Source organism: Rhincodon typus, chromosome 31, assembly GCF_021869965.1.
Source record: "Rhincodon typus isolate 14 chromosome 31, sRhiTyp1.1, whole genome shotgun sequence".
NCBI classification, from domain to species: Eukaryota; Metazoa; Chordata; class Chondrichthyes; order Orectolobiformes; family Rhincodontidae; genus Rhincodon; species Rhincodon typus.
Window position 1 is genome coordinate 5,808,488 of NC_063362.1, and position 16,991 is coordinate 5,825,478.

The following is a 16,991-nucleotide window of genomic DNA, read 5'->3' on the forward strand; positions in this document are numbered from 1 at the left end:
TGTTATCAGCAAGCTTCACTCAATGAAATTGAACTTAACTTGTTGGGTGACACATTGATTAAGCAGCTCTGACAATGCAATGAGCCGCACATTCCAGATCACATGGACATAAGAAACAGGAGGAGTAGGCCATTTGACCCCTCCAACCCACTCCACCACTCAACAAAGGTGATGACGGACTGTCCCAGGCCTCAACTTCTCTTTAGTACCTGCTGTCAGAAGAATTCTCAAGTTGCCTCTGGTTGGCTTGCTAATTACTTTCATTCTTATGTCCTTTACAAAGCAAATTATGGCAATCCCGAATGCACTGTTTGAAAGAATCAATAATTTTCAAAAGGAATTGCACATATGTTTGAAGAAAAAATGAACAGAGGTCCACTAAGAGGAGAGTTGCATTAACTATACAGCTCTACCAAAGAGACAAATTGGGCCAAAGGGTCTCCCTCAGTGCTGAATCAAGCATTCCATGACTGATTCTAAACGGGATTTGAACCACCGCTATTGTGCTGCATAACGAAGTGGCATTGGAAACTGAAAATGAGCCATTTTCAAACTTAGCAACTGCTGAACTATGAACAGTTTACTCCTGACAGTTCCCCTCACCTGCTTAAAAAATGTTCTTTTTAATGCTTCAACACTAGTAACAATACATTTTTATTTGAGAGAAAATGACCATGGAGAGATCACACTATTAGTTGCAGATTAATTCAAACACACCACAGAATTTAACATCCTTTCCAGTAAAGAAACCTTCTAGCTGAAACTTGTAATCTGTCTTACTCATCATGTAACTACATACAAAGTGCTCCCTTTGGATTTCAGTTGTAAACTGATGATCTGACCACACCCTTTACTGGCAGAGGTGAAATATATCAAAAAAAAAATCACAGCTAAATGAAGTAACGTGCTCCTATCACCATACTGTCAAAATGTGCTTCAAGTGAGTACCAAACAATAAGTCAAATCTGTCATTATTAATATTTAAATGACTCAAAAGAGCACACATAAGAGGTACTGGGAAACTCAAAGGACAAAGACAATGCTGCATACTTTATTCTGGATAAACAAAAAAGACAAAAAAAATTAACAAAATAATAAATGAAATGCCACCAGAATCCTGCAGTGAAGTCAAACCAGAATACCTGTCCCTTTTTCCAACAAAGATCTCAAAGGCAGGAGCCTCATTATCAAAAGTCTCCAAAACTGCCACCTACTTTTTACTTTCTCTCTCTCTCCCTTCACTCCCACGAGCTAGTGGAAACAGTACCAAACAAATGAGAGATCACCGTGATTTTGCATCCAACCTCACCTGAACAAAGGTTTTGTCTGCTTCTCGACGACGAAGTTGATGGTCAAATAGAATTGCCCGAATCTGTCGGTCTTGGTGTTTGATATAATACTCCACTGCTGTCTGACAGGGACGGCATAGCTTGTAAGTCTGTTCAAGATGGTGTTTATATACCTCAATTTCTTCTTCATACTTATCCTGAGAAATACAAGAAAACATTAGCCATTAACCATTCAACAGAAGATGCACTTTTTACAAAAGGTGCAACTTGATTGCATCCAAATGCAAGAGAATTTTACAACGTAGGAGGGTGTCATTCAGCCCAGAGTAAAGTGTTTGCCAAACCTTTTCACACTGCAACCCTATTTCAGAGCTTAAACTATCACAACCCCTCAGGGAGCAGCAAGGGTGGGCTTAAGGGGGCAACAGTGCCACCTCAGAGCTCAAATTCCTAAAATGTCAACTAGTGGCTCCTCTTGGGGTCCCAAACCCCACTTGCACAGATGCTACTGCAAGACTTCCTAATTAAGAGAGGTGCTTCTAAGATTTTAGAGTAGATTTGTAGCTCGGGTTGTGGATGTTGTGGTTGGTTGGCTCGCCGAGCTGGTTCATTGTTCTGCAGGTGTTTCATTATCCTGCTGGGAAACATCAGGGCAGCCTGAGATGAAGCGCTGTTGTGTTTTCCCACCTGATATTTAAACTCTGGGGTCCGTTGAGCTGGATTACCTCGCTTCTGGTTTTCCTTCGCAGTGGAGTGTATATGGGGTCAAGTTCTATGTGTTTATTGATGGCTTTCTTAGTGGAATACCAAGCTTCTAGGAATTCCCATGCTTAGGTGCTTCCCAAGCATGGGAATTCCTAGCAGCCTGGCACTCCAGCATCTGCAGTTCTTGCTATCTCTGGATTTTAGTCATTCTGCTTGAAGACTTTTTTTTTGTTGACAGTGCAAATTATGTTTTTTTAGTTTGGGGGAGGGGGAGGGGGGTCTCCTGAGGAACAAGCTGTTCAGCTCTGCCTTTCTGAAGCACCACTGCTGTGAATCCAGTGCAAAACTGGACTATCCTCTGCTAAGAACATCTAGAAGACTTCCCGAATGTGCTTCCTGAGCAAGCAGTGTCTGCCAAGACCCAAGAGACAACTGTACTATCTAACGGTATGTGCTAAAACACCAACCATATGAATTTCCCATATCTTACCATATTGTTTCCTTCAAGAGTAACTATAATTGGCCAAAAGTGCAGTTTTCCTCCAAACTGAATAATGGAAGGATTTGAAAACAGGGATGAAAATAGTAATGAAGCATTACCACACCTGGGACCAATCCAAGCCAGAAAGCACATCTAGGCTTGATGCAAGTTCAGATATTGACGGCAGGGTTTTTGAAGAGTTTACAGAAGGTAGTAGACTGGAAACCAGCCAAAAGAAATCCTTATACAGGTGTATGAAACATTTCAACAGAACACATACCAAGGCCAGAGGTGTGGTCAGAACATGCTCCCTTTAATAGCTTTTCATTTTACATTCTGCCCTTGAATTTGCATACAAACTCATTGCAGCTCAGAACTAAGAGTGAGAACAGTTCAGGCATGTTTCTAAATTTCAAGTAAATCACTGCTCAGCACCTCTCCTACTCCCCTCCCACACATTTGATATCTTGATGAATTATTTTGGAAATAAGGATAAACACAGGAACGACTGCAGTCACATCGTTATTTGACAGAAAGCTACGGACGTTTATCATATAGAGTCACAGAGACGTACAGCATAGAAAAAGACCCTTTGGTCCAAGTCATCCATGCTGACCAGATACCCTAGATGAATCTAGTCCCATTTGTACCCATCCAGATGCCTTTTAAAATGCTGTAATTGTACCAGCCTCCACAACTTCCTCTGGCAGCTCATTCCATACACGCACAACCCTCTGCATGAAAAAGTTGCCCCAACGGTCCCTTTTAAATCTTTCCCTCTCACTTTAAACCTACGCCCTGTATTTTTGGACTCCCCCACCTCAGGGAAAAGACTTAGTCTATTTATCCCATCCATACCCCTCATGATTTTATAAACCTTTATAAGGTCACGCCATTGCCTTCAATGCTCCAAGGAAAATAGCCCCAGCCTATTCAGCCTCCCCCTATAGCTCAAACCCTCCAACCCTAGCAACATCCTCGTAAATCTTTTTTGAACCCTTTCAAGTTTCACAACATCCTTCCTATAGCAGGGAGGCCAGAATTGCACATAGTATTCCAAAAGTGACCTAAATGTCCGATACAGCTGCAACATGACATCCCAACTCCTATTCTCAATGCACTGACCAATAAGGGCAAGCGTACCAAATGCCTGCTTCACTATCCTATCTACCTGCGAGTCCACTTTCAAGGAACTATGAACCTGCACTCCAAGGTGTCTTTGTTCAGCAACACTCCCCAGGAGCTTACCATTAAGTGTATAAGTCCTGCCCTGATTTGCCTTTCTAAAACGCAACACCTCACATTTATCTAAATTAAACTCCACCTGCTACTCCTTGGCCCATTGGTCCATCTGATCAAGATCCTATTGTACTCTGAGATAACGTTCTGCGCTGTTCACTACATCTCCAATTTTGGTGACATCTGCAAACTTACTAACCATACCTCCTATATTAACATCCAAATAATTTCTATAAATGACGAAAAGCAGTGGACCCAGCAGCGATCCTTGGGCCACATGACTGGTCACAAGCCTCCAGTTTGAAAAGCAACCCTCCAATACTATTCGAGCCGGTTCTGTATCCATGTTGCATCTTTGGTGGGATCTTATTACACAGTACCTCTAAAGACAGACAGTCAATCTTCAAAAAAAACACACACACTTTGTCTCGATGACAAACATCAAGAATCATCCAGTGTAAAGTCTTACAACCTGTAATCTAGGCACTTGTGGCCTTGCTTTGTCTGAACAGTGGAGACTTTCTAAATTAGCTGCCTCAACTTCTGAGGTTGAGCAATACTAGTTATTCACAATGCCTCAAATTAACTAATCTTAATTAGTATTGCTGAAACACATTCCTTATGTGTAGTAGTGTTAGATGACATTTTTGTGCTCTACAAACTTTCGGAAGTTATGCCACTATCAAAAATCTGTCAGCAGATCACAGACAAAAAGCCCCTCTAAAAGCATCTTGGCAATCTTCTTAAACTGGATAAATCTCGACTTGCAATTGAATAATCACTTGAAAATACACACACAAAGTATTGACTGCTTAATACCAATAAACACATCACACAGGTTTGAAGTGTAAACAAACTAGGATCTGCAAAATAAAGTTAAAGCACTAAGACAATCACTGAAATAGAAGTCAAGAAATGTACCTGCACCAAAGACATTTTCCACAGTGTTCTCCTGTTCCAAAGGAACTGACAGACAAATCCCAAATATCCAATCCCACCAGTCACTCGAATGTGTAACCTAAACAATTACAGGCAACACACTCTCAAATGATAGCACCAGAGTCAAATTCAATCCTATTGCTGATATTTGTATGTGCCTATTTCCATACTGCATCACTCAGTTGTATTTCAGGCTCCAGGAATTATGCCAGTCATGTGGGCAACATTCACCTCAGTCAGCACGTTGTAGGGCCAAGTTCCACTCCAGAAACCTGAGCATACTTTTTCTAAAATATTCATAGAATACAGGTTGCTGGCTGGATCAGCACTTATTGTCCATTCCTAATTGCCTTCAATAAGGTGGTGTAGATCTGCTTTCTTAAACCACTGCAGGCCATATGATGCAGGTACACCTGCAATGCTGTTAGGGAAGGAGTTCCAAGATTTTGACCCAGCAATGGTGAAGGAACTGGGATATAATTACGAATCAGGATTGAATGTGGATCGGTGAGAAACTTGCAGGCACACTTAAAAGAAAATGTAAACGTTGGAATAATGGCTAGTTACATTCAAAAGTTCAAGCACCCAACAGACAAAACCAAAACCGGCAGCTACAGATTTTTTTGGTATTATGTCACTAAATGGCAAAACCTTTGGGCAGGCATCAAAAATTCAATTAAGAGATTAAAAACCTACCACAGTCAAGCGTAGAACTGCAAGACAACTCTTCTCCCAATCAATGTTATTGCATAAATAGTGATCTCTAGAAAGAATACTAATGAGGTGCCTGGTTTATAGTGGACAACCACAAATTTATCAGCCTTCACTTTAATCTGTGCATTCCAATAGGAAGAAGAGTAGGCCATTCACCCTGTTGAGCCTGCTGCACCATTCAATAAAATCACAGCTGATCTGGTACGATCTCAGCTCGACTTTCCTGCATGCTCCCCTTAACTTTTGACTCCCTTCTCTATCAAAAATACTTTTACTTCAGCCTTTAATAAATTTAAAAACCAGCTTCCGCTACCATTTGGGGAAGGGAATTTCACATCCAAAGAACATAGAAATTATATGAGTCTTAAAAGAAAGTGTCTTATTTCAAGCTACATCTCTAGGTTCAGTCTTCCTGATCTCAATTTTTGATAGAGTGCGGAGTTATAGAGATACTCAACTTTCATGATTTTGTCTGTGTAATTTCAACACACTACTTAACCAATTAGTCACAGCCACAGAAACACAGCAGCTGGAACAATTTTTAAACTGATCTTGATTTTGGTTCCTAAACACATTCCAGAAATTGTGCATGCTGAAAAAATGACAGAACACCAATAGTTTGAATACTAGGGAACATCAAGCTTAATTTGGTACTGAAATTTACTGATATCCAGTTGATAAAATTTTGATGTGTCTTGGAAGTTCTTGTATTACCAGAAATACAGTGAAGCAACAAGTAATTGGGATGATTAGTTTTGTATGCAGTCTAAAGTTACAACAAGTATAAGTGCAGCAAGAAGTGGTAGGAATTGTTTATTGAAATAATGTAAATGTAATCCTTCACTAATAAGCTGATTACTCAAGATGAAGGTATGATAAAGCCACAAATGTCAGTTTCATCAGTTCACACAAACATTTCCAACTATTTAGTTCACCGAGTAATGGGCAAGTGGAAGTAACTGGCAACGCATGTGAGATTTACTGTTGCATGATTTGGATTCGAGGTGCCATTACTGGAATGTAGCATTACAAATCCAAGGGCAACTAATACACTGACCATTGAGTGGATTAAAGCAATAAAAATATCAGCTTCCCCAAAACTGTTCAACCAAATCACAATTTGGATCCACCAACACAATGCAATTTGAGACAGTGCCAAGAACTCTCCCCTTTCCCTGACTAAATATCAGGAAGACTCTGGCAGCATTTTCAGGTTCCCAATCCACCCTCCCTCCAAAACCAAAGAAGAATAAGGGAGATCTTCTAGAAACATATAAAATTATGAAGGGAATAGATAAGTTGGAAGCAGGGAGGTCGTTTCTACTGACGAGTGAAACTACAACTAAGGGGCACAGCCCCAAAATAATGGGGTGCAGATTCAGGACTGAGTTGAGGACGAACTTCTTCACCCAAAGGGTTGTGAATCTGTGAAATTCCCTGCCCAGTGAAGCAGTTGAGGCTACCCTGTTTGATGTTTTTGGGGTAAAGATAGATGGATTCTTGAACAGTAAAGGAATTAAGCACTATGGTAAGCAGGCAAGTGGAGCCGAGTCCATGAAAATATCAGCCATGACCTTACTGAATAGCAGAGCAGTTTTGACAGGCCAGGTGGCCTACTCCTGCTTCTTTTTTTTTTATTTTCTTATGAATGATGAAACCTTTGCAACCCAGTTATGTCCATATTGCAATTTCCATGATCTATAAGTGTGTTCCTGGCACACGAATTCGAGGATCACAAGCATCTGATGGTTTATGGGGCTGAAGGTTTTCATGGATGTAAGGAGATTGGATCATAGTTAATTTTGAAAGCATGGACAACCAAGTACCTTTGAAATCAACTTAGTGTAAAAATTCCATCATGCAAGAGTAGAGGAAGTCAATTTTCCAAGTTTCTCTTCAATTTTTCAAAAGGTTTTAACTAACCTGTTGGCTCTGTTAAATCTTTTAATTCTCGTTTTTATAACCAAGTGGGTGCCAGTGAATGGTGACTTTGCGCACTTTTCGCTGTACTTATGTATTCCTATACTCAGTACATGTGACAAATAATAAACAAACAAACAAATAAATAGGTTTATACAGGCAGCCTGAACAAATAATGCAAGTGACACATGATAAAGGGGGAACAAAATCATTTTTTTCATTTCACCTATAAAATTTAAACTCACAAAGCATACAATCACACCAACAGAAATCACACTCCTGGTCAAAGGGACTATCACATAGGAAAAAGATAACCTGGCTTCATGTTATTTATATTGAAGCTCTGAATATAGTAATTACTTGGTGAAAATCTCCAACATTAATCTTTTGGGATAGTTTATACGTCAACAAACCAAGTCAATAAATCAGTGCCATGACGATGCAAAGTAGTTTCATAGTCTAACAGCTCACGCAAGCCACTACTGCCACATCCTATCTTGCACCAAAAATCCCACTTATATGGTCACTCTGAAGCTAACTGACCCAAGTTGGACCCTGTAAGAACTAAATACATTTTATTTGAAAAACTAAATCAGAAAATGGAAGTTTGCATTCTAGTTCTACTTTTATAACTCAAGACAAATCTATAACTATCTGGTGATCACTTATTTATACAGTCATACAGCATGGAAACAGACCCTTCGGTCTATGCCGAACATAATTCCAAACTAAACTAGTCCCACCCGCCTGCTCCTGGACCAAATCACTCAAAAACTTTCTTATTCATGTACTTATCCAAAAGTCTTTTAAACGTTGCAATTGTTCCTGCAGCCACCACCTCCTCAGGAAGTTCATTCCACACGTGAACCACCCACTGAGTAAAAAATTTGCCTTTCATGTCTTTTTTAAGTCTCTCTCGTCTCACCTGAAAATTGTGCCCCCAAGTCTGGAAATCTACCATCCTAAAGAAAAGGCAACTATCATTAACTTGATTTATACCTCTCATTATTTTATAATCTTTTATCAGGTCACTCTCAATTTCCTATGCTCCAATGAAAAAAGTCCCAGCTGATCCAGCCATATTTTATAACTCAATCCTTCCATACCCAGCTTTATCCTGGTAAATCTCTTCGGAACCCTCTCCAGCTTAATAATATCCCTCCTATAACTGGGTGACCAGAACCGGAGGATTATTTCATATTGTGATGACTTGTGGAATAGTTGGCTAGACTTTCAGTGCATTCTTCCCATCAAGGATAAGCAATGCTTCTCTTAAAAAAAAAAAATTCTCATCTTTGTTTTCAAATCCCTCCATTGTGCTCATTCTTTCCTTTTCTCTCATCTCCTCCAGGTCAACCAGCCTCTCAATACATCTGTGCTCCTCCAATCCTGGTCCTTTGCTCATTCCTAAGATCCTACACTCTGAAATTCCCTCCCTGAATCTCTCAGCTCTTTCTGCCACGCTAAGATTTTCCTTAAAAGCTACCTCTTTGACTTCACCTTCCCCTTCCCCAATTTCTCGATATATGGCCCTGTGTCAAATCTTGTTTGATAACATTTCAGTGAAGAGTCTTGGAATGTTTAACTATATTAAAGAGGTGTGATATAAATACAGAGATAGTAAGAACTGCTGATGCTGGAGTCAGAGATAACACAGTGACTTCGTCAGACTTGGGTCCCGACCCGAAACGTCTGCTTTCCTGCTCCTCTGACGCTGCCTGGCCTGCTGTGTTCCTCCAGCTCCACACTGTGATATAAATACAAAGTAGTTTTATTGTTATTGTCTATATTTGGCTAAATATGTGCCTCCAAATATTGTTGGCATATTTAGAGATCAAAAGCATTTTTATTAGAGGTATTATTTATTGAAAAAAATAGAAATGGTGTTTTCACATATTCTAACTCCATTATGCAAGGATATGCAGGAAGATGACAATCCTCCTCTGTAAGGAGTTTGGTGACCCCTTACTTAACCCATATTTACTGCTGTTAAAGCAGATGCAGTAAAGCATACAAACTTTGAAACTGTGCTATTATTCTACAGAAAAACAACCACATCCAGACTGCAATGTTCAGTTTACAAACTATGTGCAGCCCAGTTATGGTGGCCAACGTCAGGAAACCATTAAAACGAAACAGAAAACTTGGAAATATTTAGCAGATCTAGCAGCTTTGGCAGAGTTCCTGAAATATTAACTCTGTTTTTCTCTCTCTACAAATGCTACTAGAAATGAGTATTTCTAGTATGTTGCTTTTAATTTCAGGTTACCAGCATCTGCAGTATTTTGCTTTAATCATTAAACAAACAGATTTCAACAGCTTGTTAAAATGAATAAATAGGCAGATCTAGACTAGCATTAACAGTAAAGAGCATGTAAAATTCATCCCTTTTTTGTTGAAATTAATTTGTGGCGTAGTGATAGAGTCCCTCCCCCAGACTGAAAGGCCTGCATTCAAGTCTCAACGGCTCCAGAGATGTGAAATAACATCGCTGAACTGATTAGAAAAACAGGTTAAATAATAAAAAAACTAACATCATCAGCGCCAGGCTTCAATCAATTGTTGTAACTAGAGCACCCTCTACTGTAATAGGAATGTCATTGTTAACCTCACAATATGATGTTGTAATAGAGTACATAATTCGAGGCTGCAAGCTTGTCTAACAGTAAACAAGATGCTGAATGAGTAAGCTTTAGGAAGCAGCTTGCACATCCCACTTCCACAGGCCAACAACATACAGAAGGTGCACTCATATCAATGTTCAAGAGTACTGCTCCAAAGTTTATTCTCCGCCACCAAATTGAGAATACAGGATTATAAATTATTTAATATTTAATATGTATTAATATTTAATACATTAAAACAGCTTGCATTTCTGTAGCACCTCTTAACGTACCAAAGTGCTTCAAGGAAATGTCCAAATAAAACTCGATGCTGAGCCGCAGGAAGAGACCTTTGGATAAGAGACCATAAATCTCGGTTAGGGGTAGGTTTTAAGAAGTGCGTAGGGGTGAACCGTGGAGACTTTATGTGGGAATTCCAGAAATTAAGGAGCTGCGAATACAGTGCTAAAAAACAGCAATTTATAAGAAGTGAGACTTCGAGAAGTGCAGAGATTTTGAAGGATTGGAAAACAGCTCTGAAAAGGGAGACAGAAAGGGACTTCACCACCTCTACCTCACACTTCAAAATAATTCAAATTAGTTATCTTCAATTCTCTTGGACAGGCTCTTTCACAAACTCAAGACATCCCAAAGCACTTTATAGCTCATTTAATATTTATGAAGTATAGTCAGAATAGTGCTGCAATATAAACCAGAGAAAGACAAGGGCTTCAACACAAGAAATATCATTTACGCCAAAATTCAAAGTATGTACACAATCAACTATATTCTGGCACTTAGTGAGAACACTTCCATTGCCAAGCCAGCAAGAATTTAACATTGCTAAGCCCATAAATAAAACAGATGCTTCAGCACAGATAAAATATACCATACTTGCAAAGTAACAAAAACAGGAAACTAAATATTCCTTTCTCTGTACATTAGTGCATTTCCTCCCTAAAGGCATTGCAGGTCTACCTACAGCAGAAGGACTACAGCATGTTCAAATCACAGCTCAACATCACCTTCTCAAGGGCAACTAGGGACAGGCAATAAATGTTACCTATGCTCATGTCTCATGTGAATAAAATAAGAAAAAATAAATTAACAAAAATAAAATGCCTCCAGGACAAAAGGATAAATCAATCGTGTCATGCTCAGACTTACAGCAAAGGCAATATTGCTAAAGTGTATTTGGCAGCAAATCCTATTTGTATTGCATTACTATGGAATGGAGGACTTGCAGATAGCTTCAAAACATAGTCTTTAAATCATACTGGAAAACAATTTGTAGTTTAATCTCAATAGCAACTGCTTTGGTGGAATGGCCTGCCTATACACAACTTCATTCAAATGTAGATTAGCAGTCAAAGATGCTTTAGAGAAAATCAACAGCAAAAGGGATATCATGCAATGTAGTAAACTATTAGGACAGATAATGCAAAAATTTAGTTACAGACACAAGTTTTAAAAGGATGGTCTATAAAAGGAAAAAGAAATAAAGAAAACAGGGTGGTGAGTTTAGAGAGAAAATTGTAGAAGGTGAGACTTGACACAGCCCCCAACAATGGGAGGAAGGGTGAAGGCCACCTACAACAGCCAAAATTAAAAACACCCAAGCTGCCTTGTTAATAACAAGCAATATCTGTACTGTTCTGAGGAAGGGTCGTCAGACCCGAAACGTTAACTCTGATATTTTCTTCACAGATGCTGCCAGACCTGCTGAGCATTTCCAGCAACTTCTGTTTTTGTTCCCAATTTACAACATCTGCAGTTCTTCCGGTTTACAACGTCTGTACTTGTTGCACCTGAGCATGCCTACCCTTTCTTCCATCTCCCTCTATGAAAATAAAGGCCAGTCATTCTGCCTCAAATACTTATTCATTCTTTTCCAGGATCTCTATGCAAAGGAGCTGCAAAACTCCCTCCAGAACCTCCAGGCTTTTCAAACTCATAATCGTTAACATGCCATTTGCTATAGTTATCTCATGCCTCATTTTAGTCTTTAGTTTACAACCACACAGTGTATTCTTCTACGAGAGGCCGAGGCTTTTGCCCAAATTTCTCAAGAAAGATAATAATGTGTAAATTGGTTCTCCTAAATTTAAGATCAAACTCTTAAAACTGCACAACTAGTGCTGAAGATTTGACCATGTCAAAGGCAAAACCTAATGTTAATGATACATTATTACACTTTTAGGTGCTGCATAATTCAAAGCCTTAGATCACATTTTTTTTCCCTCACTTGTCAGAATTTAGTGACCCCCCCGCCTCATGTGACTAAGGCTAGGAGGAGATCAATAAACAGCTTGGAACTTGAATCTCTTGCCTTAAACCAGAGGTAGGAGGACATCAGTTTTCCAAACTTCTACAAATTTAATGCAGAATCTGCATTAATGTAACAATACATTTAACTCTCTTAAAAAAAACAAAAATACTTAGGGCAAAAAAAAGTTAGATGCAAGGTTTATTTCCTGATAGAAATTACTTCAAATCAATAGAAAAACTTCATTGTAAAGTGTGAAAGGGAGGAGGAAGATCATGACTTCATTCACACTGTTCCAGCATTTCCTTTTGATTCCAGCTCATCTGTAGCAAAACACTGATCCAAATGTACTGCTGACAAGAATTTTCAATGTACACATGGGACATGCCCATTGCTGTTATTTAGTCACTGGAGATGGCCATGAATTTGCTTCATACAAATGTGAATTTGGAGCACAAGTGGACCAATCAGGCCTTCAAACATGAACTGCCATTCAATAAGATCATGCTGATGCATTTGTGTTCCAGATTTCACATTCCCATCAATCCCGGATTACCTTAAAATATTCAGCTACCTCTCTGCCTCAGAAGGCAGTGTGTTCCAAAGTTGCACAACCCTCAAAAATTTCCCTCATCTTTAGGTGACCCCCAATTTTAAAAGTGTACCTTAATTCTGGACTCACCCACAAGAATATACTGTATATCCTTCCCACATTCAAAACCTTCTAAACTTCAATTAAAATCAAACCAACCATCTTGAAGTCCATGAAAGCAAGCTGAGCTTATCCAATCTTTCCTCAAGATAATCCACTCATTCTAGGTATAATGCTACAAAATCTCCTCTGAACCACCTCAAATGCACATACATTCCTTAAGGAAAATATACGGAGGTGCTGGACTATTATCCTCAGATTCTTCCACTGTTATGTGGCATATGCTAAATTGGATAGACTCTGAACAGATTTAGCAGCTCAAGGCTGGGCACACACAATGCGTTGTGGCTCAGCAGTTAGCACTTCTGCCTCACAGTGCCAGTGATCCGGGTTCGATTCCAGCCTCGGGTGGTTATCTGTTTTAGAGTTTGCACTTGGTCCCCATGTCTGCGTGGGTTTCCTCCAGGTGCTCCAGCTTCCGCCCACAGTCCAAAGATGTGCAGGTCAGGTGGACTGGCTATGCTGAAATTGTCCGTAGTGTTCAGGGACATGTAGGCCAGATGGATTAGGCAGGGTAGATGTGGGGTTATGGGGCAGGGTGGGCTGCTCTAAGGGTTGGTGCAGACTCGATGGGCCAAATGGCCTTGCTCCACATTATAGGGATTCTACGATCAACAGCAGAATTGTACTCCAACAAAATGTGCAATGTTATGGTCTGGCATATTCTCTACTCTACCGTTACCATCAAGCCAGGGGATCATCCTTAGTTCAATGAAGAGCGCAGGAGCACATACCAACAGCAACACCAGGCATAACCTAAAAAGTGAGGCATCAAACTCATGAACCTACAAAACTGGACTATGCGCTGGCCAAACAATATAAGCAGCAAGTGACAGCCACAACAGAACAATTCCACAACCCCTGGATCAGATCTAAGCTCTGCAGTTCTGCTACAGTCACGAATAATGACTCATGGCCAACTGAACTGTCTGGAGGAGGTGGTGGCAGCTCCACAAATATCTTCATCCTCAATAATAGAAGAGCCCAGCACATCTGGGCAAAAGATAAAGCTAAAACATATGCAATGGTCTTCAGCTAGAAATGCAAAGTGGATGATCCATTTTGGCTTTGTGTGGTCACTGACATCACAAGTGCTGCAATTTTGATTCTCGCCATGTGATATCATGCAATGGCTGGAGTCTTTGGATACAAGGGCTATGGGCCTTGGAAAAAACAAACAACAGTACTGGCAAGAATACTGAAGATGTGTGCTCCAGAACTTGCCATGCCTGTAGCTCCACACTGCCATCTAACCATCTGCCTAGTTTACACTAAATCGGAAAACCCAACCTCGTCAATTACAGACCCAGCAGTCAACTCTCAATCATCAGTAAAGTGATGGAATATGTCATCAGTGTTACCAAACAGCACTTCCTTAGCAATAACCTGCTCACTGACATGCAGTTTGAGCTCCATCAGGGCCACTCGTCACTTCATCTCATTATAGTCTTGATTCAAACATCGATGAGAGTGACTGCCCTTGACATTTAAAGGCCAGACTAAAACTAGAGTCAATAAGAATCAAGAGGGAAACTCTACACTGGTCAGAGTCATACCTAACACAGGTATATAGTTGTAGTTGTTGGGGGGAGTTACCTCAGCTCCAGGACATCTCTGCCTAGGAACTCCTAGGTTCGTGTCCTAGGTTCAACCATCTTAACTACTTCGCCAAAGATCTTTTCTATATAGAAAGTCAAGTGATGATGCTTACTGATGTTTGCATAATATTGAGTGCCGTTTGCATGACCTCAGATTCTGAAGCAGTCCATGTCCTAATGCAGCAAAACCTGGACAAAATCAAGGTTTTGACTGGTGTGTGGCAAGTAACATTCACACATCAGAAATGCCAAATAATGACCATCTCAGGCAAGAGAGCATCTAACCATTCTTTTAACATTCGATAGCATTACCAACACTGAATCCCTCTATCAACATCCTGGGTATTACTATTGACCCAAAATAGTACTGGACTAACCATATAAATACACACTGGTTATAAGAACAGGTGACAGAGAAGGAATCCTGCAACAATTAACTGGCTTTCTGATCTCACCCCATCCCGTCCCCGTCCCCGCCCCCGCCCCCAACCAAAAAGCAGCGTGTCCAGCATCTACCTGACACAGGTCAGAAGTGTGATGGAATACTTCCCACTTGCCTGGGTGGGTGCAACGTAAAACAACACTCAAGAAGCTTGACACTATTCAAGCAGCTCTGTTGTTCAGTACCACATCCATAAGAATTCATTCTGTTCATCACAGGAGCTCAGATGCAGCAGTGTATACCATTACAAGGTGCAATGTAAAATTTCACTTAGACTCCTTAGGCAGCTTCCAAACCCACAAGAGCTGCCATCAAGAAGGCAGCAAAAGCAGGTGGTGGTATTTCCATGTAAGTTCCTTTCCAAGCCACTTGCTATCTGAAATGCAAATATCATCATCATTCCTTCAACCTCCAGATTTACAGGCATTACCAGGATGTCTTGTTTATTGCCCATCTTTATCAGCCTTTAGAAGGTGATGGTGAGCTTTCCGAGTACAACTAAATAGCTTGATAGGTAATTACTTCAGACAGCACATCAAGGTCACTTCAACCACATTTACTGAGTGTCTGAAATCAGAGGCCACACCTGGTAAGGGTGGCAGATTTCTTTCCCTAAAAACATTCGTGAACCAGGTGGATTTTTAATGATAACCGAGTAGTTTCTTGTCCAACATCACTACAAAAGCATTTTCATTCCAAATTTATTTAATAAGTTCAATTTGAATTCCCCAGCTGCAAACTCTCTCAAAGATCAATCAGCTTAGAGCGCCAGGATTATTCATCCAATAACATCAGCGCTATGGTACAGACGTATCCAAACGTAAACATAACCATGGTTACTGAGGTCGACTTAGCAATCTGTTACTATAGCAGATTCTATTTCCAAGACAGGAAAAACAAATTTAAATAAAATGGATGTCTGGCTAGTTCTTCATTTGGAGAAGGGGAGAGCAAGCGCGCGAGGGGGGAAGACAGCGAGCGTGCGAGGGGGGAGAGAGATAGAGATATAACACAGAGACCCCCAATCCTTCTCCATTTCCTTATTTTCCAAGGAACGTGCAGAGTGTCTAGAAGGAACAAATGCTGAGAACTAGACATGGGGTCATGATGAGCCCAAGCATGCATAAGTTTAACAGTTGCTGGAAACTAAACTCCCACCTCATCCCGAGGCACAAAAGATGCCAACTGCTTGATCTTCAGGGGCTGGTTGCTGTTGCATTTCTTGCAGAACAGAATTTGCCCATTCGGCCACTGCTGAATTTTAGAAGCTTGAGAGGGTGTTGCCCAGCTGGTGACCATGTGATTCAGATGTTCCATGTACTGAGCAGGAATTGGCTTATTGTAGTCTCCATTCTGAAAGAAAACACAACATGATTTTTAAATCCATGGAAAAGACTGCACACAAGTTTAAGAAACTGGTTATTAAACTATATTGTATTTGGTCATTTCTTCTCACAAAAGACAGCCTGAGCCTGCTCTTTACACTTTGTTTAAGATCAATTGGCATGTTTCTCCTTTCAAAAATACACAAACCAAATTTGCAAATGGCGGTTACTTTGCAACTAAAAGAAAGAGGCAGGGCCAGGACAGGGATCTTGCTGTGTCTGGCAAGGTCAGTGTATTCAAGACAGAGATAGATAGGTCTTGATTAGCAAGGGGATCAAACGTTATGGGAAGAAGGAAGGAGAATGGGGTTGAAAAACACGTCAGCCATGGTCAAATGCTGGAGCAGACTCGATGGGGCTATTGGCCTAATTCTACTCCTATGTCTTATGGTCTTACAGCCAAAACAAAAAGGACAGGGATTGGTGAGCTCTTAATTATTTAAGCAAACGTTTTAAATCACATGTATGGGCTTCCAAACAGAAAGTTCAGTTTTTTCCTCAAAAAAAGCGGATTGGTCTCAACTTAAAAATTGTAGCAAAATTCTAGGAATTCAAATCAGAGATAGTAGGAACTGCAGATGCTGGAGAATCCGAGACAACAAGGTGCAGAGCTGGATGAACACAGCAGGCCAAGCAGCATCATAGGAGCAGAAAGGCTGACGTTTCGGGCCTAGACCCTTCATCAGAAGGGTCTAGGC

At 40.4% G+C, this 16,991-nt stretch overlaps 1 protein-coding gene across 7 annotated transcripts in view; it reads right to left on the bottom strand.

The window, feature by feature from the left end:
• tmem201 (transmembrane protein 201) overlaps positions 1 to 16,991 on the bottom strand; it is a 107,867-nt gene that overhangs the window by 72,387 nt on the left and 18,489 nt on the right. For all 7 annotated transcript variants that reach the window (XM_048615272.1, XM_048615270.1, XM_048615271.1 and 4 more), the window contains exons 3-4: positions 16,067 to 16,261; positions 1,310 to 1,486 (exon numbers count right to left, since the gene is read on the bottom strand). In XM_048615272.1, the coding sequence (XP_048471229.1) occupies positions 1,310 to 1,486; positions 16,067 to 16,261 (372 nt within the window). The remainder of the gene's footprint in view (positions 1 to 1,309; positions 1,487 to 16,066; positions 16,262 to 16,991) is intronic.